The 22,695-nt window shown below is 51.9% G+C and overlaps 8 protein-coding genes across 8 annotated transcripts; 4 read left to right on the top strand and 4 right to left on the bottom strand.

The window, feature by feature from the left end:
• Nucleotides 1–96: 96 nt before the first annotated feature.
• Nucleotides 97–1,756, top strand: HD553DRAFT_325378 (uncharacterized protein; the record flags this gene model as incomplete). Its single annotated transcript, XM_046181606.1, has 7 exons — nucleotides 97–382; nucleotides 459–678; nucleotides 739–917; nucleotides 977–1,220; nucleotides 1,283–1,448; nucleotides 1,506–1,659; nucleotides 1,728–1,756. 7 exons carry the CDS (start codon nucleotides 97–99, stop codon nucleotides 1,754–1,756), a joined length of 1,278 nt encoding a protein of 425 aa, XP_046035041.1.
• Nucleotides 1,757–1,832: 76 nt separating this feature from the next.
• Nucleotides 1,833–5,102, bottom strand: HD553DRAFT_325377 (uncharacterized protein; the record flags this gene model as incomplete). The annotated part of the gene is made up of 11 exons (XM_046181605.1): nucleotides 1,833–2,372; nucleotides 2,435–2,534; nucleotides 2,604–2,746; nucleotides 2,811–2,841; nucleotides 2,921–3,307; nucleotides 3,410–3,521; nucleotides 3,667–3,774; nucleotides 3,876–3,889; nucleotides 4,186–4,268; nucleotides 4,546–4,629; nucleotides 4,791–5,102. The coding sequence occupies 11 exons, from the start codon at nucleotides 5,100–5,102 to the stop codon at nucleotides 1,833–1,835; spliced, it is 1,914 nt and encodes a 637-aa protein (XP_046035040.1).
• Nucleotides 5,103–5,197: 95 nt separating this feature from the next.
• HD553DRAFT_315272 (uncharacterized protein) lies at nucleotides 5,198–8,222 on the top strand. Its single transcript, XM_046180468.1, has 7 exons — nucleotides 5,198–5,638; nucleotides 5,713–6,824; nucleotides 7,023–7,125; nucleotides 7,233–7,504; nucleotides 7,576–7,619; nucleotides 7,700–7,843; nucleotides 7,927–8,222. Exons 1-7 carry the CDS (start codon nucleotides 5,566–5,568, stop codon nucleotides 7,991–7,993), a joined length of 1,815 nt encoding a protein of 604 aa, XP_046035039.1. The 5' UTR covers nucleotides 5,198–5,565; the 3' UTR covers nucleotides 7,994–8,222.
• A 304-nt stretch (nucleotides 8,223–8,526) lies between these two features.
• On the top strand, nucleotides 8,527–10,135 carry HD553DRAFT_344018 (CRAL-TRIO domain-containing protein; the record flags this gene model as incomplete). The annotated part of the gene is made up of 6 exons (XM_046182937.1): nucleotides 8,527–8,709; nucleotides 8,983–9,126; nucleotides 9,266–9,382; nucleotides 9,469–9,515; nucleotides 9,605–9,705; nucleotides 9,792–10,135. The coding sequence occupies 6 exons, from the start codon at nucleotides 8,527–8,529 to the stop codon at nucleotides 10,133–10,135; spliced, it is 936 nt and encodes a 311-aa protein (XP_046035038.1).
• Nucleotides 10,136–10,286: 151 nt separating this feature from the next.
• On the bottom strand, nucleotides 10,287–12,376 carry HD553DRAFT_78179 (uncharacterized protein). The gene is made up of 3 exons (XM_046184489.1): nucleotides 10,885–12,376; nucleotides 10,706–10,776; nucleotides 10,287–10,631 (listed from the first exon to the last, which is right to left on the bottom strand). Exons 1-3 carry the CDS (start codon nucleotides 12,153–12,155, stop codon nucleotides 10,567–10,569), a joined length of 1,407 nt encoding a protein of 468 aa, XP_046035037.1. The 5' UTR covers nucleotides 12,156–12,376; the 3' UTR covers nucleotides 10,287–10,566.
• A 955-nt stretch (nucleotides 12,377–13,331) lies between these two features.
• On the bottom strand, nucleotides 13,332–14,138 carry HD553DRAFT_325374 (40s ribosomal protein s10; the record flags this gene model as incomplete). Its single annotated transcript, XM_046181604.1, has 4 exons — nucleotides 13,332–13,373; nucleotides 13,488–13,778; nucleotides 13,811–13,995; nucleotides 14,087–14,138. 4 exons carry the CDS (start codon nucleotides 14,136–14,138, stop codon nucleotides 13,332–13,334), a joined length of 570 nt encoding a protein of 189 aa, XP_046035036.1.
• Nucleotides 14,139–16,060: 1,922 nt separating this feature from the next.
• On the bottom strand, nucleotides 16,061–16,550 carry HD553DRAFT_344015 (uncharacterized protein; the record flags this gene model as incomplete). Its single annotated transcript, XM_046182936.1, has 2 exons — nucleotides 16,061–16,192; nucleotides 16,290–16,550. 2 exons carry the CDS (start codon nucleotides 16,548–16,550, stop codon nucleotides 16,061–16,063), a joined length of 393 nt encoding a protein of 130 aa, XP_046035035.1.
• A 719-nt stretch (nucleotides 16,551–17,269) lies between these two features.
• HD553DRAFT_344014 (uncharacterized protein) lies at nucleotides 17,270–17,698 on the top strand (the record flags this gene model as incomplete). The annotated part of the gene is made up of 1 exon (XM_046182935.1): nucleotides 17,270–17,698. The coding sequence occupies one exon, from the start codon at nucleotides 17,270–17,272 to the stop codon at nucleotides 17,696–17,698; it is 429 nt and encodes a 142-aa protein (XP_046035034.1).
• Between the last annotated feature and the right edge of the window lie 4,997 nt (nucleotides 17,699–22,695).

The raw sequence follows: 22,695 nt of genomic DNA, 5'->3' as shown, positions 1-22,695 counted from the left end.
TCGCTGACATCTCGACCCATTTGAGATCGAGGTGATTGAGCGAACTATACAATTCTTTTGCTACCAATCTCCATCATATCACGCTACCCTCTTCCGATGACTTCTCCAGCACAGTATCAGACGCTATTTCTGGCCGCCTCGTCTCCCCTCTTTACCTACTCTCCCTTCCTCACCGAGAGGACATCGAACGACGGAGCATGGATTATACCAAGTGCGACAAACTCGTCAACCCAGGACCCTTTGCTAGTGGCGACATTAGCTTCTGTGCAATCAGGTCTACTTGGTGCGGATATTCAAACCGGAGGTAGCAGTAATAACGCTTCTGCTGTAAGCCTGAATGGCGTATCTGGCAAGTCATCCATGCACTATGGGCACGACGAAAGTGGAAACTTACCTCTCTATATGGAGATCAGCCATGGCTATCACCCCCTTTTATTCTTCGTCAAACGCCTCTACAGATCTACAAACTTCTCTGCAAGTCGACCGCAACCCCGAGATTCCACTTCCTGGCTCCGGGACGCGGATAGATCTCGTCCAATCGACCAGTAACAACAGTTCGGGGATCCAGTTCGGTCCACATAACTTGCGGATGGAGGTCAGCTGCGGACAAACATGTAACACGGGACAGGCATTCACTTTTCAAGGCGCTATCCTGGAAACGCTTCTAGTACCGGTTGGGTTCGTCGCCATTTAGAATCGTTTTCGAATTCAGAACTGATTTTTTTGCGATATGACCAGAGCAACTCTAGCCAACGCTACCATCGACGATTCGTCAAAAATCATCAACTACACAGGATTTGCTACAAGTGGCGTACAAAACAAATCGATTGTACCCAATGACCTGGTCGAACGGAGTCGTGAGAAGACATTGAGCTTTACAGCGACAAAGTCGGCAAACGCGACACTCTACTTTACCGGTGAGCCCAAGAGAAGATTTCCAAAGATGGCACCAGTGGACTGACAGCCAACTAATCAGGCACCGCAATTGAAGTCGTTGGCCCTGTCGGGCCGACTCTGTCGACCTATACTTTGCTCGTCGATGGCCAGACTAGTCTGACATACAACGCCTCTGCTCCTGTCTTTGTCGCTCAGCAGACTCTGGGGTTTGTGACGGGTCTAGTGCAGCAGGAGCATACGTTGTTCATCAGAAACGAGCTCGAGGGGACCGGAATAGCTCTGGACGCCTTTAACGTCTGGGGTCAAGGGGTAGCGTGTTTCGGGTAAGCCCATATCGAGTACGCTATTACCCAGCTCGAGGCTGATCCGTCACACCACTCCTCAGGCAAGGTTGTGCAAACAGCGTGCCGACCCCACCCTCGGCACCACCGCCAGCACAGACTGTGCAGACAACCGTTACGCCTGTTGCTACAGGACCGGGATATATTGCAGGGTCCGGACCGTCGGCTGGCTCTGTAGTCGGCGGTATCATAGGCGCGCTCATCGGCTTGGTGAGTCGAATCAAGAGCGGAGAGCCATCCGGTCGGTGACTGACGGTATCATCTTAGATCTTAATCTTTGCGCTCTGGCGATGGTTGTCCAAGCGCGGTCCGAAAAAGGAAGAGCCCAAGCTGGATCCTTATGACGAAGCGAACGCCTTGCCAAACCAGCCGAATCACTTCGTCAGCATCAAGCCCAAGGAAGAGCAGGGGTATATGTATCGTAAGTTCGAATCGAGAGGAAGCTCGATTCTAGCCAACCGATTACGATACTGACATCTCTTCCCACAGCTGGAAAGACCGCGGGAACCCCATTCTGAGAGGGTGTCAAACTGTACCGTCGATTATATGCCATACGATGCTATTCATTCCGACCCACATCTACTTGTTATCGATTTATCGATCCTTTGTTTTACTCTCTTTGAAGTCCCCAAACGGATCCTCATCTTCGTCGTCGCTATCCACCCGTGCCTCTACCGAAGCGTAGATTGGAGGGTCTTCCGAGGGTTTGGCGCCGTTCCGCGCTCTTCTCGCTTCTTCTTCCTCTTCCTCCGCTTCGTCGAATAGTAAGCCGCCCCGCTCCCCTTCCTCTCTCGGTCTCGAAGAGCTAGCCCGGCCCCTGTCTTTGCCTCCAGCGTCCACGTCGCTGTCATCATCGCTGATATCTCCGATCGCCCAAGCCTGGTTCTCGGTACCCAGTCCGTAGCCATCCTCGCTGAGCTTGCCCATCGGACTTCTAGCCGAATTGCTGCGTGTCCTGGTGTTGGTCGGTCGGCCGTTCCCGTCTCTGGCCGACGAAACCGCAGCCGCGCCTCCCTGATTGCGACTGTTGTGAATCGGGTGCAACCGCATCGAAGGGTTCGTAGCCGAGATCGTATTACCGCGACCGGCTGCCGGTTCTGCATCGACGTCGGTCTTTTTGAGTGAGAGCAGTACCTGACCGAAGAAAGGCGGGTCAGCTGGGATCCATCTAGGCGGCAGTGACGGTTTCAACTCACCACTCCCCCTACGAGAAGCCCGATCGACATGAAGACGGCGACCAAGACCCATGTCTCGTAAGCTCCCGACTGATTCAAGAAAATCAACGAGTTCACGAAACTGTCGCCAAAAACATCATGATCAGCTAATTGACGTGGGACATCACACCACGAGACACTTGTGACTCACCCCAGAACAGTATAGCCAGCATAGAAAAGCGGGACGATCAACGTAGAATCGGCCGCCTTGAGTCCCTTGTTCAGGCAAATAATCTGGAGGATAGCGGTTACCGCCACAAAGAACAAGGTGACCAGAGCGACCGGGTGGGTAAACTAAAAATCGCAATGGCATGATCAGAAAAAGGGCTCGTCATGTCTGCACCCACTCGCAACTCACTGGTCTGCCCGGAAGTTGCAGCAATTTGACCCTGTATCACAATGGTCAGAGCTTGAATGAGCCCACGTATCTCGCCTCGGACAACCTCATCCCGTTGAATGCCGACTCACACGGCCTTTGTGAACACCAAACAAGCGCCCGCCAAGCTTCCTCCGACGACGGCCCACCCGACACCTGTCAACCATAACAACCTCTCATCCGGCGTCCTCTCCAACAACCTCTCCCCCTTGTTGACCGCAGCCATCTGCCCTTTACTCCACAGCGCCATCCCGCGCTTGACAAATTTGACGACGGCATTAGACGTATCGGCCTTTTTCCGACCGCCCAACGAGGCAGCGGGCGCGTCCGGGTCGAAGGAGGGCAAGGAGGGTGAGAGGGATTCCCGGGATTTGAGGATGAGCGTGAGGGTCCGGGTGACGAGGTAGGTGAAAAAAGTGAGAAAAGCGATGATAAAAAAGTATGACAGCCAGTTCGGTCTTGACCAGAGCGACGAAAGCCTAAAATCCGAGAAAAACATAACCCGCGCTGTGGATCAGCATAATCGGCTCGACTCTCATTCTCGACTCGCGCAAGGTGCGATTCGACGCCTTAGGACGCACCGTTCTAGACTAATCGACCCGTCCAGCCCGTGGTTGATGGACGAAAAGATCAAGATCAAGATGACCGCGACGACGATCAACGCCGTGCCCCGTACGTCCTCCTTGGTGACCGCTACCGTGGAAACGTATCCGCATCACACCATGTCCCCCATACACATATCCCATGTAGATAGTCACATTCCCCCGATCAAAACAAGATCAGCCTCATGATCCTCGTTTGCTAATTCCAGTGCATGGAATTTGGGACTGGGACTTACGCGTCCCGACCAACCACTTGGCGAACAAGAAATTGAAGATCAACGAGGTCGACCCTAAGGGCGCGACCCAGTCTGAGCGGAGGTACCGGAGCGACAAGGTCGATCCGACTGCAACGCAACGCAACGCAGTGCCCAGCCCCGCATTCAATGAGCATTTCAATCCCAATTCCTAAACACGCAAACCTCGATCGAGAAAAACAAATACTCACACAACTGCGAAAGACTATCCAAACAAACGAAAGAAGCACAAAACGACGTTCGGTGACAGTCTAGGTCAGCCATCTCATCCCTTAATCACAACGATTCCTTCCCTTCCCTTCCCTTCCCTTCCCTTCCCTTCCCTTCCCTTCCCTTCCCTTCCCTTCCCTTCCCTCCCCTGCTCTCGCACAACAACGACAACAAAAAGAGCAAAAGCACTCGCACTCGCAACCGCGAAACGCACTCGCCAGAGCAAGCCTCGGGATAACAAGGAAAGAGGAGGAAAGAACAAGATGCATCCTGACACGACCGAGGACTCACATATAAGCGACCATCCCAGCGACCCACATCGGTCTCAGATAATCCGGCTTTCGTTGAGCTTTCGGGAGTTGAGAGTTTCGCATCTGTGTTTGCGATTTCAAACGATGTTCATGTTGATGGTCGTGTTTGTTGTCGGTGTAGTTGTAGTTGTGAAGGGAAAGAAGGGAGAAAAGAGGGGGATCAGCATGAGCTTTTTCTATCGATTACGGATGACCATGGATGTCGGAGGTAGAGGTAATTAGACAAGCCAAGGCGAGACGAGACGAGACGTTCAAGAGGACAGAGCGGGAGAGCGTTGAGAGAAAGGGGGAAGAACGGAGAGTAAAGAGAGAAAACCCCAGAAAAGAGCCAAGAACTCACATGGTCCAACTTGGTAAGATTCAATCCGAACGCATTCAGAGCGCTGGAGCCTAGGACGATCAAGAGTCCCAGGATGAGGTTGACCTGTCAAAATAAAATCAGACAGCAATGATATGCATACATGATCAGCTTCCTCGCTTATCTCCTTGCCCGCTTTCACTTTAGAATGCAATGTGAGATTGAAGACGATAGAGAAAAAATCTCGAATATATGCAGGGAGGGGGGGGGGGGAACTGGGGACTCACCGCAGGGTTCCCTTCCCCGACCACATCCCCATGAGCTTCAGGTCCGCCTACATCGACGATCAACGGCGAGGTGTTATTCCCCGAAGTAACATTCCCATCCTCGTCCAGTGTGATATCAGAGTTGACATCATTACTATTACCGCTACTTCCTGTCTCAGTGGGTTGAGGTTGGTCTAGTGTTGAACTTGCGGTTGTGGTCGTGGTTGGCTGTAGCGTCACGACGTCACCGTCGGTACCGGGTTCGGGGAGGTCCGGTTCGGTCTGGGTCGGAGAGGTCTCTTCCCCAGCTGTTGGATCTTGTTCTACGTCCATGTTGGCATGTACAGCTATGTATCTATGCTCTATATATGAGATGGATTGAGTTGCAGTGTCGTTGTAAGGTAGGCGATGGATATATAGATATAGGTCTTGGGTCTCTCTCGGTACCAAAAGGTCGCGACGTCGATCAGCTCAATCCGGCCGAGGAAGGAAATGTCATCATCGACCATCATCATCATCCTTCTTGATATTCTCCTACCGATATCATCACAACAGCTCAACAGTCACCTCAAAATAGCCATACAGCGTGAGATATTTGTGCTGTTTGCCAAGAAAAAAAAGCCGGTTTTGGACGCTTCGAAACGAGCTCGACACCATACCGTACCAGATGCTACCTGAACAATAAGACAATCGCACACCGTCGACAAATCGGTCCTGCACATTCATATATCGAGACCAGTGGGAGGTCTCAATCTTTGTTACCGGAGGGTCATCAAGTAGGCAAGAAGACTCTACCATGCCGGTGCAGGTGGACGGCGGTCCGGCCTCATTAACGTCGCCATCAAGAGCAGGAATGGAAGATCTCGAACGTACGTCCTTTCACCTCAACAGCTATTTTATGTGAAGTGTGCTCAAAGAGATTTCTCATTTCTTGTACTTGCAGTCTCCGAGCTGGATATCGCCCAGCTCAGAACGCTCTTATTACAATCCCGTGGAATAATAGCTGGGCTCAAGGAAGAGCTACATACAGCTACAACTACAACCACAACCTCAACATCTTCCTCCTCATCAACAACAACATTACCCTCTTCGCGGAAGCCCAACTCTTTGACGAACAATACCAACAGTAACAGCCACAACAACCCACATCCGCATACACATACACAGAATTCAATACCTTCCAGCCAACACGCATACGACCTTAAAAGTCTCGCCGAGACGCCCACTCCTACTCGGACGGGCTTTGATGTTATCGGCGCGGCGGAGTCTGGGTTTTATAGCCTGAATGATGAGGTCGGACATGGAGTGGGAGTTCAAAGGTACCAGGCTGGGGATGAGGAGCAAACAGGGGAAAACACAGGGGGAAACACAGGGGAGGACCGAACGACCCGGGCGGGAACGCCTATACCTAGCCTAAACGTAGATTCCGGTGTCGGTCCGGCTGTCCATCTTCCTCTCAACCCATCCACATCTACGACCTCGCCCACATCTCCATCCACGACTCTCAATCCGAATCCTTACTCCCCAAATCCTTATCATGGGGAATCACAAAAACAGGATCAAGACGCTATAGAAACCCTCGAACAAGAGAAAACGACCTCGACTAAGAAGAAACGTCCCGCTTCAATCTTGGGGTTGAAAAGGATCCCTTCGAGCATCGTGCAGACGACGGCGGCGTTGCATTCCGGCGGTTCTGGGATAGGGGTGCAAGGCGGGGCTGGGGTAATTGGAGGTGGTATGAGGAACTTTTCCGCTGGGAATTCGAATTCAGTTACAAGTCAGAACCCGAACCCGAACCTCAGTCCGAACCCGAACGCCACCTCCGCCTCCGGGTCAACCACTCCAAATTCAACAACAACATCCCGTCCTCCCTCCCCCGGACTCGCACTCGCCATCCCCTCCATGTTATCGACCAAAACCCGGCGCGTATCATCAGGCTTGACCACACCATCCGGGCGGATGATAGAAGAATTGCAGATCGAGGTCGTCAACCAGAAAGCCGCTGGGGATAGGGCTAGGGAGGAGTTGAGGTTGAGTCAGAGGGTTATCGGGCAGGTCAGTCTCGGGTCGTCTTTCCGAGCGCTTGAGGGACAGCGCTTTCTTTCGACCGAGGTCGAAGTCGAGATCGAGATTCGAGGGAAAAGAAGGCTGATACCACATCATACCATATCCTATCGCTTCTACGCTATTTTCTTTCCTGCTACTCTTTACCTCAACTTGTCCAAAAAAAAAATGGTATATGGCGACAAACAGTTGACGCGGCAGAACGACGATCTGAGGGAGACGAAAGAACGTCTACGGGCAGAGTTGGAAGGGATGAACAAGCAGATGGATAGGAAACAAAAGTTGTTGTCCGGTGAGTTTGGGGTTGGACATTATCCGTTACGTTGCTCATCTATCGAGATAGTCTTCGCTAACACGTGCTCCGCGCCTATGATGTCTTCTTTGCGAAATGTCATGTAGAGGTCCTCGAACGAGCTCGGACCGCCGAATCCGCCGTGCAAACGCATCTCAAAGACCGAAAGACGCTCGAGACCAACACTACAAAGTCTCTAGCCGAGATGACGGCCAAATTGCAAGAAGCGCAGACGCTGGCGACGAAGAGCGAGAGGGAGGCCGTCGTCCTCCGAGACGGGTTCGCTCAGTACAAGGAGATGCAGAAGAGGGAGTTGGGCGAATTACGGGCGGAGATGGCGAGGTTGGTAGAGGGGACGAGGACGGAGATGGAAGAGGCCGTAAGTTCCAGGCGGATTACAGCATGAGCACGACTTCGGGATCTGATCGTGTTGCCATCCTGGTTCAACAGACGACCAAGCGGAATCAGCTAGTTAAGGCTTTACAAGCGCGGACGTGAGCGTCACCTATCGCCTTCCCACCGTTTACATCATCAAATGCTGACATCTTTATGCTTGCTGACGGAACCTCACCAGCGCCTCGGCTGCTGCAGTGGAAGAACTTTTGCGGGAATCCCGCGCGCTACAAGCTCAAGGGGAAGAACGGCTCAAAGACGAGATAGAGCAGCTGAAACGTGATCTGGTCAACGACCCCTCGACTCGGGCGTTGGCTATGGCAGAGTCAGTCTTCTCCCATTAAGCATGGTAGTGATCATCATCAAATCATAGAAACTAACACTGCGTCCTGTGCGCGCGAATCGTAGATCCTTGACGGAAGAACTCGCACGGATGAAACGCCTCATGCGAGCCAACGCGGTCGACGAAACGTGACGTGACTTCGGTTCCAATCCTTCAGCAGGAACGATACATACCTCGAAACGATGGCTCTTGACGATGCACAGGCTCTAACTTTCTCTCTGGTACTCCCTTACGACATTGCACGACGTTCTTGAACATTTCTCAGATATACCTTACTTAGATGGACGATGATGTACTTTTCCCGAATTACGAGATGGATGTCATGACAGGGTCAATCCAAGCAGCGACGGGCCCGTTCTGACACAGCACGTAACCTCAAGGAGCCTACCCACTCTTTTTGACCTGGTAGTTGATGGCCGTTTTATCTTGATACGGACTCCCGGATGTCTATCGTCGTCCAAATACGTGATGCCGGACATCTTACGTTGATTTACATCCGTAACCCAAGTTATCATCGAATATGCTTCCGGAATGGGAACATCATCATCCCGTCGCATGTTAAGATGTCCAAACATCATCAAATCTTCGTTGACATCCTTCCAACGCCGCGATTTTGGGATTACCTACCAACTCTCACCTATCCACCTCCTCGCCTCATCTACACCATGTCTTCCTTCGACTTTCAAACCTTCCTCCACTCGCCCTCCAGCTCGTCCGTCCCAGCCGGTAGTCCCGAACCCATCTCGGCGGATCAACAGGAAAAACTCGACGAGCTGATCAAGAAATTCGGGGACGAGGGGTATGTGCTGGAAGGCGAGAAGTTGACGGGGTGGGAAATGTCGTTCTTGGTGAGTTCCCAAGGTGCTCTGTGTTTCTTGAGGACCAAGGCGTATGGACAGGGAAGAAAGCTGATGAGCTCATCAAATCGAACTCTGATGCGTTTGTTTGCGATTCTTGTGATGGGCTTTGAAATATCGTCCGAAACAACCACGGAATTCGTATTCTGCCTGCTTTATCACCATCTTCCTTTCATCATCATCAAAACTGCCATTACCACCTCACCCATTCCCACATTCCCCCATTCCCTCATCTCACCATCGCCCCCCCCTCCCCTACTCTAGTCCCGAGAAGGTCTCCTCCGTTTCCTCCGCGCAGACAAATACGACCTCCAACTCTGTATCGACCGGATCGAAAAGTGTCTCGTCTGGAGGCGGAAAGAGGGGATGGACGACCTGGAGGGTTTGGCCAAGCGGGTCGAGGGTGAGGTGAGTCCCTCATCAGCAAGACCTTTTAAGGGCTTGATTGCGCGGAAAGCGAGAGGTGGTGGTGATCAAGGTGTGCTGATCATAGTCATCACTGTGATTCTGGCTATGGCTTTGCCGATGATTGATTGTGATCGTACAGCAAAGGACCAAAGGAGGTCAATTCGTATTCGGGTACGACAAGTCCTCCCGACCCGTCATCTTCATGCATCCGAGCAGACGGGAAGAACCGCCTAGCGAGTTGGGTTTGGTACATCTGGTCAGTCCCGGAGGCTGGACAAACCATCGTTGCGTAGAGGCTGATTCTGGTGAGAGCTTTTTTTTCTTTCTTTTTGGGATGGGCAGTTTTATTTGTTCGAACGGGCGATCGATTTGATGCCCAAGCACGTCGAGTGAGTACCTTATCGAGTCACCCGTGATACTTTTTATTCTCGGTGTTCGAGAAGATGAACTCATACTATATGATGCACGGCACTTTTAGGAAGACGGCCTTCCTCATCGATCTCGGTGGCAAGAGGAAACATTCAACACCCATCGGGCTAGCTAAGGAGTGGGTGTCGGTGCTTCAGTCCTGTTACCCCGGTGAGCTTGTGTTTCCTAGCCATCCGAAAATTGAAACACGGTGTACTTACCCAACGGCTTCCTTCTCGCTCGCTTCTGTCGAATAGAACGACTCGGCCTCGGGATCATCGCCAACGCCCCCTGGGCACTAAGCATGTTCCTCTCCCTCGTCCTCCGCTTCTGCGACCCAGCCACCCGGGCCAAGATCGTCGTCGCCGGCTCGTCCGACCAAGGCAAAAACCTCATCGCGGACACGGTCGCCGAAGACCAGTTACAGGCCGAGTATGGCGGCAAGCATTCGATCCCCTGGGACGTCGAGGTGCACGAGAGGTATTGGCCGGCCTTGATCGAGGTTTGTAGGAAGAGACGGGCGTTCAGGTTGAAGAGGTGGGAAGAGTTGGGAGGGACGGTCGGGATCAGCGAGGAGGAGTGGAAGGGGAGGGACGAGTAGGGTGCAGGGGTTGGGCGCATAGAATAGACGTGTGGATTACGATTACGGAGTTTTTCTTTTTACGACCAATTCCGGTTTAATGACGATGTAGATGGTGCAACTAATTAGAGGATACCCATGAGGACTGCGTATTGGATTAATTTGATACCCCTTATCGCTGACAAGGTCTCCATACCCTTGATGTAGTCGTTGGAGAAGAACGGCGAAACCGTTGACGTCAGAAAGGAACCAGTCATACGTTGTTCAGCGAGACGACAAATACATGACTTGGGCCTTTGTCGGTACAATGACGATCGCTCATCTCGATTGTACTTGTATCATTACGTCCGGCATCATCGCATATTCCTTCTGGTAAACCTGTTTCTTCCCTTCCTCGATCCGCACGATCGCGCCGGATGTACCATCTATCACCCCGCGAAACCCCTTCGATTCTATCGTCTCCTACCCTGCAACCCGAAATGTCTCCGCATGGTATCCCTCCACGTCTTCTCACAATCTGTCTCATCGCATTCCCGAAATCTACGTTAGCCGGGAACACCCTCTCGAAACTCGGAATAAGCCGTCACTCACCCTTCGACTTGCGATACAGACTCTCGTCGCCTCTCGCAGCCGTATTGACGGCCTCCGCTACATCGTCCCAACTAGACAACGAGAACGCAATCGACATCGATTCGTCAACCTCCTCGACCTTGATCCCCGCCGCCATCATACGCCTCCCCTCGTCCGAGAGGAGCCGAACTCGCACTCACCTGACGCGCTTCTCGCCGCACCCAAACGTCTCGGCCCAGACAATCACCTTTTGCGGCCCCGTCCAGCTTGTCTTTGAAACAGGAGGTCCGGTCATATCAGGCATATTCAGATTCAATTGGTTAACCAGATCACCATCATTGTTGTTGACAAAGTTGGTCCAGTGGGTTTCTCTCATGGCCGATTTCACTCTTTGACGTGTTTTAGCCGGACCAGTCGGATTCGCTTCATTCACTCTTTGAGCTATGGTCCCGTAATCCGCTGCCTCATAACCCGCTTGATAGATCTTCGATACCATAGCGAGCTGTTGTGCGGCTGTCCATCGGGTTCGACGGGGAGGAGGAGAACCTTCACGCCGGCCGCTCACATTGGGTTCTGCGGCCGGAGTAGGAGTAGGGGTCGAGGAGGGGGTGGGGGTAAGGTCCGGAACAACTCGATTTCGATGAAGTGGGGCTTTCGTGACCCGTTGCTTCTTGGTAAGACTCTCAGATCCGTTCGCTTCGTTACTACACGGTCGTTTCGACGGTGTAGCTTGGTGAGCCGCAAGGTCGTCCTCGTCCGAATCCGAGAGCGAGATGGGTTGGTCGATCGTAGACCCGATTCCCGTCGTCATCGACAGATCTCCCAGACCGACTTCGGGGGCAGAGGGGCCATTATAACCCTGGACGGTTCGTTCCTTCAAGTTCAACTGGTCGAGGTTCAAGACGACCCCCTTGTACCCCCTCGGTACATCCCAACCCGTCTCCACGTCCATCTCCAAAGCTCTCTTCGCTACCCAGGTTAACACCCTCCCAACATCCCTCTCCGTCAACCACTCCCCACAACCAGCCTGGTCTATCGTCTCTCCCAACGTCACCGCGATCCCCTTTGCCGAAGCTTGCTCGTAAAAATCCAGACCGACCTCGGCGGCCTTGACGAACTGTCGAAAGTGCGTCCCTTTTACGTCCAGCATGATCTCCTCTGGTGCTTCCCCCTCGAGTACGAGATGACTGTAGGCCTTCTCTACCTCCGCCAATGACCATTCGGGTTTGATACAGATGAATTTGGCTGCCTGACGAGTACAGCCGGTACTAGCGATTGGGCGCCCATCGAGACCCTGTTCCTCGACTTTGACGGACTCCGACTTGTCTATTTCGACGGAGGGGACGACCTTCTCGATTTCACCGACACCGACCGAGTTCGCTTCTCGTCGAAGTGCTTGTCCTCGTTCCTGTAGAGGAGTGTCCCGAGCAGCAGCTTGAGGTGTCCAGAGAACACATCGACGTTCATCCATGAGGGTCTTCGAATTTTGACTATCTTGCTAATTCGAAGTCGACGTTTCTTTTGACCGACATTCCGAGGATCGCTTGATCTTATCGTCCGGTTCATCTTGACGATCATCCCTTATATCTGTTTGTTCATCTGTCGAAGAGCTGAGAGCTCAGATCTTCTGACGATCGACGATGACCACGACGATCCTTTAAACGAAACAAAGAGATACCAGCCCAGGGCAAAGTCTTTGATCGTCATACCGAGCTCTTCGGTGTGGTACTTCAGACGGCTAATAGCTCGAAACCTGGAGACCTGATCAGGTTCAGGGTTGATTTGGTGATTCTGGATGTGTCGTAGGTCCAGGTTGAGCTGCCATGTTGATTGGTCTGGTGCGACATCTTGTGCGAAGTGATATCCGAGCGTCCCAAGCGATCGAGCCAGGGACCCAGGGAATAGGAATGCCTTTTAGTGAGATGTTTGGATGAGATGAGAAATTGAGAAAGCCCTGACGTAAGAGGCAAGAAGCCAACAGAGATCCCAAAGGTGTATCGCGTGTCGTGTGCAAGATCGTCCGAGCAACTCAAGAATATCAGCCCCACCACAATCAAGGTGATCCATCACAACCCGCAACCCGACACCCCCCAAACCAACTTGGCGAAAAAAGGTCATTTTGATCATATTCCCCCGGCGACAAAAGTCTCCCAAGACGTACAACCACATCCCTTGTCTCGCTCAAAAAAGAAGAGACGCAAAAGAGAAAAAGAAACCAAAAGAAGAGAGACGTAGCGTAGCACGACGGTTTTTCGATTCCCATCTCACTCAAAGGCTCGAAAGGAAGAAGATCCGGCCGAAGCCATCTCTCCCCCTACATTCTCGCCTACGAGGTCAAATGCGAAAACCGCCATCGCCACAATCCACACAGTCTTCCTCCATCCCCCTCAAAAAAAAGGGGATTTCCCTCTCCATCAATGCACCCCTGTTCCTCCTTCTCGCCCCGAAACACGCTATTCCATAAAATGTTTTTTTCTTGTTGTTTTCGTCTTCCGAGTACCATGATCCTAGAGCCGAGTGAACGCGATATTCCCCGTGATGTGGCAGGACGAGTCGATGGGGCGTCGTTCCCAACAGCGTGCCGGCGAAAGACGTCCTTCGAAAAGTCCAGACTAGACGAGGTTGTCGAGCGTGTCGGTATCGACGTTTAGGACAAGGGGGCACCACGGCCGATTCCGCCAGCGAACCTCTATCATAATCCCCACGATCACAATCACACAAACAATCAGCCATTCCGTTCCCTTGCCTGCATCATATCACCTCTTCCCCCCCAACCTCGAAACTCAACGACATCAATACTCACGGGCTTGAACTCGCCAGATCCCTCCTTAGCATCCCCATCCTCCCTCCTCCTGTATCCCTCTCGGTCCCCACCTCGAGGAGCCCTGTAGGCGCCGTCTCGACCGGCACCTCCTTGCCTGGCAGGAGGCTGGGCTCGGACGGGCTTCTTGTGGGTCTGGGGGACGATCTCGCTGGGGAGGTGGAGGAACTGGAGGTCGCGCGTAGGGACAAGTACGAAAAGAACGGGGTGGACGAAGGTTAAGAGGAAGGCAAAAGCAGAATAATCGGTGATCAGCTCCGACCCCACCCCAACCTAGACCAAATCCGACGCATCCGCCTGCTCACCTCTCGGAGGTAGTCCAAACCCTCGGGGGTGAGGGTGTAGTAGTACCACTGCCACGAGAACTGGGTCTTGACGTATCCCTTGGAAGTCAAGGACTGCATGGCCTTGATGACCTCCAAGTTTCGGACCTGGGGAAGGTCGGGGTGGGAAGGAGCGTTAAAGTCCTTTTCGGCGACCATGACGCCCTCTGTTTCAATCGACCCAAACACGCAGTGCGACAAGATGTCCATATCAGCTTCTCCAGCAAGAATCGAGCTGGGGGAAAACCGCTTGCTCACCCTTGAAGAGGGACTCATAGATGGCCCTTCGGTTCTCCTTGGAAATAAGCATTTTGAATAGTGTTTTTGTGGGGTTTGAAAGTTGTCGGGGTGGTGATGAGGTAAAAGAGGAGGTGTGTGTGTGTTGTTGGCGAAAGCGAGTTTCTGCTTTTGCTGAATGAGATGGCCGTCGACTTGGGCTTTTTTCTTGCTAAAACAGAAGCAGGGCCCAGGGGGTTGTTGGTGATGACGATGATGATGATCTCGACAACGATCTCAAAGAGGTTCGACCACCTCCTCCCCCCTCGTCGCTCAACTCTCGCGTTGGTTCGCGGCTCGAGGATGAGGGGGGAAGTTGGAAGAAATGTGAAAAAAAAGCGCAAAGATCGTTAAGCGCAAAACACGTGAAATGCGCTTTTGCCTCGAAAAAAAAGCTCAAAAAGTTCGACAATTTCGACAATATTGGATCGACTAGCATGGTCGATGTCACCACAAACGAACGACAGAGCTGTGTGTAAAGAGCTTCTACTTCGTTATCTCTCGCTGTCCCACAATCGGTACAGGTCAATCGCGGCTTGATAGCAGTGAAAGATCGCGCGACTCGGCGTGTCACGACGGAACGGCGCCGCCAGCCACATAGAACACATATCGCTTCAATTTGACATTTCATCCAAGCAGGATACGCCTCTACAGAGGACCTGATGGGCTTCTTGATACTTTTTTTTTGAGTCTCGCGGGGACGGTCCAGAGTTGTCCAAGTTCCCGGGGTGGGAAAGCGAACTGTTCTCTCACGACGACGCTATATCGATCTGCGCGAAGGAAACGTTTCACATCCCGAAAACTCGCCTCTTTAACATTCCGGCGTATCGTATGCCATACGAGGGTCTTCACTGAGATCCTTTGAATCCAGGAATACCGCCTCGGTCCTAGTTTTCTCTCCATGTTCGTTCGTATGCTACGTAACGCGGGAGCGATCGAGGCAACGCCGTGTACCTATACCAGGTCGACACGCGTAGAGATCTCTTCGCGTTGAACGTCGACCTTTTAGGCGCACTCTGTCTTTTCAGCCTGTAATGCAATATCGGACGGCCTAATGAGATTGACCGACTATGAGCTATGAACACCTACATCCGCGAGGTGACGGAAACCGTCGACCCGGAGCCTGTGGCAAGGCGCAACAACCTATCATCCGTCACATGCTACACGTATCGCCGCCTATTTAGTGCAGCTTGATCTCTTCGTTCGTACTGTTGACCTGTTTCTCAGAAAGGTTTGACTTGCTCCGCTGTATACACTGTGGATTGAGCTCGGCCGGACCATCTTCAGACTTCGGTAAGGTGGTCGGAATACTAAGGCAGAAAGCACGAAAGTGTGAGGGTGGGCATATCACGAAGCTAGCCATACCACTCGGCTTATATCTTCTTCATGGGCCATACTGTAGGCGCTTGACGTTGCGCGCCATCGATACTGGGGAACAGACGTATCCTTTTCGTCTTTAGTACGCCCGTCCTGATGCCATTCGACCTCCACTTCGGCGAGAAGCAGCTCTTTGTGAGAGTTTCCGGATTGACGAGGGCGTGGGGTAGGGTTTCCTGTGGCAAGTGGCAAAGGAAGCTCTGGTGAGGATTTCAACAATCGGGCGTTCAGCGAAAATGCATTGACTCACTTGTTTCCTCCCAACCACAACATAAAATAAACTGCTCCCCCATTTGATCCGAATATCAAGTTTCCCACCTTCCTCATCTTTCTCCTCGAGTATCAGCTTCTACTGCGTTCGCACCTTTTTCGAACAGCGGAATCCAGCGCTACCTGATCCGCAGCAAGAGCAGAACGAGATCGACCAAGACCAATGTTCCCGGATCAAAAGCAGAAAAAAAACATCGCTCGTGCTCATGAGGAAATTCTCGAATACAACAATAAATAATGATATGGTCGCAAGCTTGTTCAGTCCACTCCGCCTATTGTCCTGACCCTTCGAATCCCATAATTCGAATCTTAATCGGCAGCTTCAGCCTCGGCTTTCGCGTTCCCTGGTTTAAACGCGGCCACCTTGGCCGCTTTGTTGAGCTTGATGACTTCCGGGGGGAATAACGCATTCTTGAGCTTCTTATTCCATCGATTCTCAAGCTATGATGTGATGATCGGTAGAGAACATCATGACCAACGTTGAGGCTTAGCATCGCCTTCTGACCACGATATCCCAACATTGCCAAATGCTGCTTACCTGTTTCACCGACAAGTCAGGAAACTCGTTCTTAACAGCGTCCGCCCAATCGTATCGAAGGGTGATTTCCGACCGACTTAACACATGGATCATGAGTTTCTTATCCATGTCGTCCGTCCAAGTGATCCCTTTCTTCGAGGGAGAGGACTTTTCGGGAAGGTCGTCCTTGGTCGTAGGGGATGCTTTCTGCTTGCTCGGTGAGCCCTTTGGGTAGGGTTCGGCCTTGGTGGGAGATGCGGTGGAGAAGGGGACTTTCGGCATGGCGTTCTACTGGCGACGAAGTGGAATGAGCAAGAAGTTTCATTCGAACAACGACCTTGCCACTCACACTGTGATCTTTGTCGTTTCACGTAGCGCTGAAGACGAAATTATTGGCCCGTTGTCTAGGTCGAACGTTCTATAGCTCGTCACCTGGAAGGGATTTTATTACGAGTCTCTATCTTGTACTGACTTCCCGATGCATACGATAGACTCTGTATGCTTCTCCAGGAACAAGGGTACGGACAAGGTCAAACCCTCCTGTTTTGCTCCCGCGCGTCTGTTTGTTTCTTCCAAACCTTGTCGATCGGTGGATACGCGCGCAAAGCCACCTGACCCTCTTCTTTCTCTTGGATCTCTTGTTGATTCGCCTTGTCGCTCCGATCGATCGGTTCGTCGCTTCTACGTAGATCATAGGACTTTCTTTCTGTTTCACCGAGATGATCATCGAGCAGATAGCCTTCATTTGGCTCGTCGAATCGATCGGCTGACGGGCGTATGACGCTTTGGCATGTCTTGCCGGACTCCGGCAGAAGATATAAGCTGGTCTGATACAGGATTCCCTTGTCCGACTTCTTCATCTCATGCTCGATTGCCATATCATATTCAACCTGACCAGACCACGACTTAATACTGTCAGACCACCAAGTAAGCCAATGGTCGTGCTCTGCTGGCTGAGATGCGCACGATCGTTTATCCTCTATCATAGTATCTTCACGAACATGCCTAAAGCTCCTGCCGGGTCTTCCTCTTCTCCCGTCAAATCGGAACCCTACCCTCCTCAATCACCCACGAAGTCCGGCAAAGCGGGCGGCGGAAAGGGAGGCGCGATCTTTACCGACGAGATCGATAGGCAGATCATGAACCACGTACTCAGCATCTCCGACATCAACCTTCGCTACAACTGGCCCGATCTCGCGAAAAGTGGCTTGCCGCAGTTCACCCCAAAGCAGGCGAGTCCGCGATTTAGTTTCGATTTTCTTACGTATCATCTTGTACCGGTGACTAATTATCATCGTCCCGATCTTGTCTCGATACAGCTCAAAGGTCGCTGGGATTATAAGATTAAGAACGCTCTCTTTCCGCCCGAGGTGATGAAGATGAGCAAGCAAGCGAAGGAAGGGGGGAAGGCGGCCAAGGCAGAGGAATGATCTTGCTCATAGGGCTGCGGGATACTGGTTTGGTCTGTCAACGATGTTGCTAGGGATCCGTATGCTGTCAAGCGATTCTGTAAACACAAAGCTCGAGACTTTCCTCAATATCTGGCTGCGACACGATACTCGCCGAAACCATCCTTTTGTTCGATTTGGCCCGAAGCTGTACTCGTATGGGACGGAAAGCTCGGTTGAGCAGCCAAATGATACAAAATGCAAGTGGATCTTCTTGTTCTCAATCTCTCCTCTGTATCTCATCATCCTTTGGTCCCGTGATCGTCATTTCCGGGGGGGAGTTGGCAAGAAGCTATATAGAGGCGCGACCGGTGCGAGAATGGGAAACCCATCATCGAATTCCCTTCTTACCAAGGGTATCATTGCATTCCATTCTCCAGCCCACTCATCGTAACAACTGTTGTTACTAGCAAATCACTATGCGTTTCTCATTCGTATTGTACAAAGTATAGGCTCACCTGTTGTTACTAGCAAATCACTAGTAAAAACAGGTGTCAAGATACTACTAGTAATATAGAATCAAAACACGTCGACTGATGTAGTAGGGGTGAAAATCGTTACGCGAGTCACGTGATCTCTACACTTCCCTTTGTGCTAGTCGTCGTCTTCGTCGTCTAGAACAACTGCGACGTTGGTGGTGCGTCGATCGAGTTGGAGCGATTGATCGGTCGTTGATTGCGCCGCGTCGTCGTAGATCCCGTGAAACGCGAGACCCATACCGATACTCAGCTCCCGTAGTTTTCGTCCATTGAGGGGCTTGGTGAGTGCGTCGGCGAGCATATCCGAAGTATTCAGGTATGTGATCTCTAGGATCCCCGAGTCCACGTAGTCCCGTATGGCATGATGACATATATCGATATGCTTTGTGCGTGAATGTTGTATTGGGTTTCTAGACAACGCAATCGCCGCCTGATTGTCTTCGTAGATCGTGATCGCGTCGGTTCGGCGCGGGATTTGAAGTTCGTCAAGAACGTGGGTCAACCATACGGCCTCACGTCCAGCCGCGCCGAGAGCGATATATTCCGACTCAGTACTTGAGAAGGAGACCGTAGATTGCTTCTTGCTCTGCCATGTAATAGCAGCCCCTGCCATGAGGAACACGTAGGCGCCTACTGACCGGCGGTTTCCTGTGTCAGATCCGTAATCGGCGTCGCTGTAGCCTGTGATAGAGCTTCCGAACTCCTTGGAATAGGTGATTGAGGTGGATGGAGTCCCTACCAAATATTGAAGTAATCGTAGACCTGCCAACCAGTGTTTTTCTTGGTATGTCGCACAGAACGACGCCAAGTGGGATACTGCGAACGACAAGTCAGGACGTGTTCCCCGAGCCAAGTAGTTGAGTTTGCCGATCAGTCGTAGAAAGGGGTATTGGCGATCAGGCTGAGGTTTATCCGTCGTAAAGGAAGGTAGCACGTCCACCATAGGTAGTTTGGTGGGTGTCGCATCCGTCATGTCGAACTCGTTCAATATCGACTTCACGAACTTCGATTGGCTCAGGGATATCTTCCCTGCTTCTCTGTCGCGGGTGATCTCGATCCCTAGTAGAACCTTTGGATCATCGGTCCACGTCATCTCAAAGTTGTCGAAGAGGTATGTCTTAACCTCGTTCATACGGTCCGGAGATGATGCCGCTAACAGAGCGTCATCAACGTATAGCGCTAGAATAGTATAGCCGGTGTCGTCCCGCGAGTAGAAGATGCTCTGGTCGGATATTAAAGGTTTGAGATGGATGTTACTCAGCACCTTGCGAATATGTCGGTAGAAGTTGCGGGGGCTTTGATGTAACCCATAGAGTGACTTCTTCAGTCGGCATACGAGATTGCGATCTTCAACTTCGAATCCTGGTGGTTGTGTCATGTAGACTTCTTCTTCGAGGGTCCCGTAGAGAAAGGCTGTCTTCACATCAGCCTGAGCCAGTTCCAAATCGAATACCGTTGCAATGGCAATGATTAATCTTAAGGACTCCATTCGTACCACCGGGGCAAAGATTTCGGTATAGTCAACGCCCTCGACCTGGGTAAAACCCCTCACGACCAGTCGGGCCTTCTCTTTCACCGTTCCATCGGCTTTCTCTTTCATGGTGCAAACCCACCTAGCCGAGATAGGTTTTCGGTTTGGAGGTAGTGGAACGAGTTCCCACACACCATGCTTCTTCATCGATTCGAGTTCCTCCAGCTTCGCTTCCCTGAATCTGGGATCCGATGCGTTTTGTTCGGAGGTTCCGACGACGTACGCTTCTTCGAGTATTTCTTCCAGTGAAGGACCGTGTGTGGTCTCTGTTTCTACAGCCATATAGTTTCCGTAACGGGCAGGCGGTCGCCGGTTTCTTTCCGGAAGTATCCGTCGTTCAGGTGGAGCAGGAGGTGCTCGTTGCCTCGGAGGGGCTGGAGCCGGAGGAGCTGGAGGTAGTGCCGGTTCCTGTTCCGGCATATCAGGTGGATCATCACCAGGACCAGGCGGTTCGTTTCGGGGATCTTCAGGTTGATTTTGACGGGGAACCCCGAATTCTTCCCTTTCACCGGCAATATCGTCCACCGATATCGTTTTCTCGATGATGTCGAAACGGCTGTCAAATTGTGGAGTGTCGTTCCAGACGAGATCTTCCCTGAATGACGCATGTACTGTAGTGATGGTTTTCCTTTCATACGGATCGTATAGGATCCACGCCTTCTTCCCATCTGTTTGTCCATACCCCACGAACACGCAGCGTTTAGCTACCGGCTTCCATGTCTCCCGTTGATGCTTCTCGATATGGGCATATGCTACACACCCGAATACTCTGATGTTGTCCACATTTGGCTTACGTCCGTAGTATAGCTCGTCTGGTGTCTTAGAACGGGTTGACAGTATCGTCTTGTTACGGCTGTAGACGAAAGCTTTGACTGCCGCTGCCCAATATCGCGGTTTTAGATTCGCTTGCAATAGCAAAGTGCGTGCCCCTTCCTTGATCGTTCTAACAGCTCGTTCCGCCACTCCGTTCTGTTCTGGCGTGAATGCGGTCGTTGTTTCGTGAATGATCCCACGTGGTTGTAGGAAAGATTTCATCTTCGCGCTGATGAACTCCCCGCCGTTGTCGCTCCGGATCCGTTTGACCCTTACGCCGAGCTGTGTCTCGTTTTCCAAGATGTAGCGCTTGATGTAATCGAAAGCGTCTGACTTCGCTTTGAGTACATCCACGTGGTACTGCCGAGAGTAATCGTCTACTATGATGAGGAAGTACTTCCCTCCTCCAATAGACTCGACAGACGAGGGACCCGCCAGGTCGAGATGTAGCAGTTCCAAGGGCGCTTTCGACTTCGTTTCGGAAGGTGGGAAAGACCCTCTTGTCATCTTTCCTAGCGTGCACAATTCACACTTGTCGTACGTTCCGGCCTTCAGTTGTAGGCCTTCTACCTTGCCGACTAGTTTAGAAATCTTCCTTGACTCGTAGTGACCGAGTCGCTTATGCCAGTCCATCGTTGTTGCCGCTACGTTCGCGGTCTCGATACACCTTTCCACCTCGATGTTGACGTGATAGAGATTATCCCGGAGGACCCCGACAAGAGCCGTCTTGTTGTCTTTCTTAACAACCGCTTTTCCGCCACCAAAGGTCACGTTGTGTCCTCCCTGATCTAGTTGTGATATCGAGATGAGGTTTACGTTCAAGTCGGGTACTAGTAGGCAATTGGACAAGCGCATGGGTACTTCTCCCTTCAGATATAGATCTCCAACATGCGTTGACCAGATGCTATCACCATTTCCGATCCTGATTTCGGTACGTTGTTGTCGTAAATTCGGCGATAGAAGGAAGTAGGATTTCTCACGGAACATGCATCTGGAACATCCCGAATCCATGATCGTTCCTTTCGTTGAGATGGCAGCATGATAGAGGCTCTCGGAGATTGTCGCCTCATCACTCTCGTAGATGTCAATGGAGGATTCAATAACACTACCGGAAGACGAAGCTACATTCGCGACCATCGATCTCTGTGGATCTTTCATCGGCTTTCCCGGATCCTTCATTTGTTTGTCACGAAGAACCTTCTCTTTGTGGGCTTGCCAGATTTTGTAGTCGAAGTCGGGATGAGTGCAGTCCTGGATGCGATGGTCCGGGTTTCTGCAGAAGCGACATCCGTCAGATCTGTTTCCGATACGATCGTAGGCACGTTGATCCGTACTCCTTCCCTCCATCTTTCGTTGCTCGATCCTTTCTCCTTTCTCCATCTTCTGATATCCGAACTTCTTCGCCTGAGCCATGAAGGCCTTCTCCTCCGCCGAGATCTCCCGCTCCGATTGAACCATCTCGTGGGTGGCTTTGGTGATGAAGCGGGTAAAGTAGGGCAAGGTAAGACCGTTTGGATCGTCATGGGCTTTGTAGTCCATCTGGAGAGCAACGGTATGGTAGGGATGGCCCATCGGATACTCCTTCAGCTTAAGTAGCATCTGTCCGACCATCATTTCGTCCGTGTAGGCCTGATTGAGAGCGACAAGGTCGGATTTGATGCGGCCCATCTCGGCCATGTATCCGGGGAAGTCGTCTCCGACCGGGACGGTGGTCGTCCAAAGATTCTGAAGGGTGACCTTATCGTAGGCCGTGGCTTGGGAGAAGTACTCTTTGAGAAGGGCGATCGCTTTGGCAGGGTCTGTGATCCCGCGAATGGTGGCGCGGTTGTCCCCGATCGAGCGTCTGATGATGGCAAGTGCTTTGCCCTTCTTGATATCGTACCTTTCCTGGCCTGCAGGATCAGCCGGCCCAGGTCTCTGCTTCCTCATGTATCCATCTACCCCTCGTTCAACGTAGGCCGTCAGCCCCTTCATCGCCAGCGTGTCCGTTAAGCTTTCTTCCCAATCGACATAGTTCAGACCCCCGACGCCGAGAACGGTCATGCGGGGCTTCGCATCGTCCTCGCTATCGGACATGGTGTGAAGTATGCGGAAGGTTTGTCTATCCGGATGAAGTTGTCGATGTGGGAGTGGAGGTGTTTATATGTTGATAAAGG

Source organism: Filobasidium floriforme (genome assembly GCF_021052385.1).
Source record: "Filobasidium floriforme strain CBS 6241 chromosome Unknown HD553scaffold_17, whole genome shotgun sequence".
NCBI classification, from domain to species: Eukaryota; Fungi; Basidiomycota; class Tremellomycetes; order Filobasidiales; family Filobasidiaceae; genus Filobasidium; species Filobasidium floriforme.
Note: the sequence above shows the minus strand (reverse complement) of the source record. Positions and strands in the feature narration are given on the sequence as shown.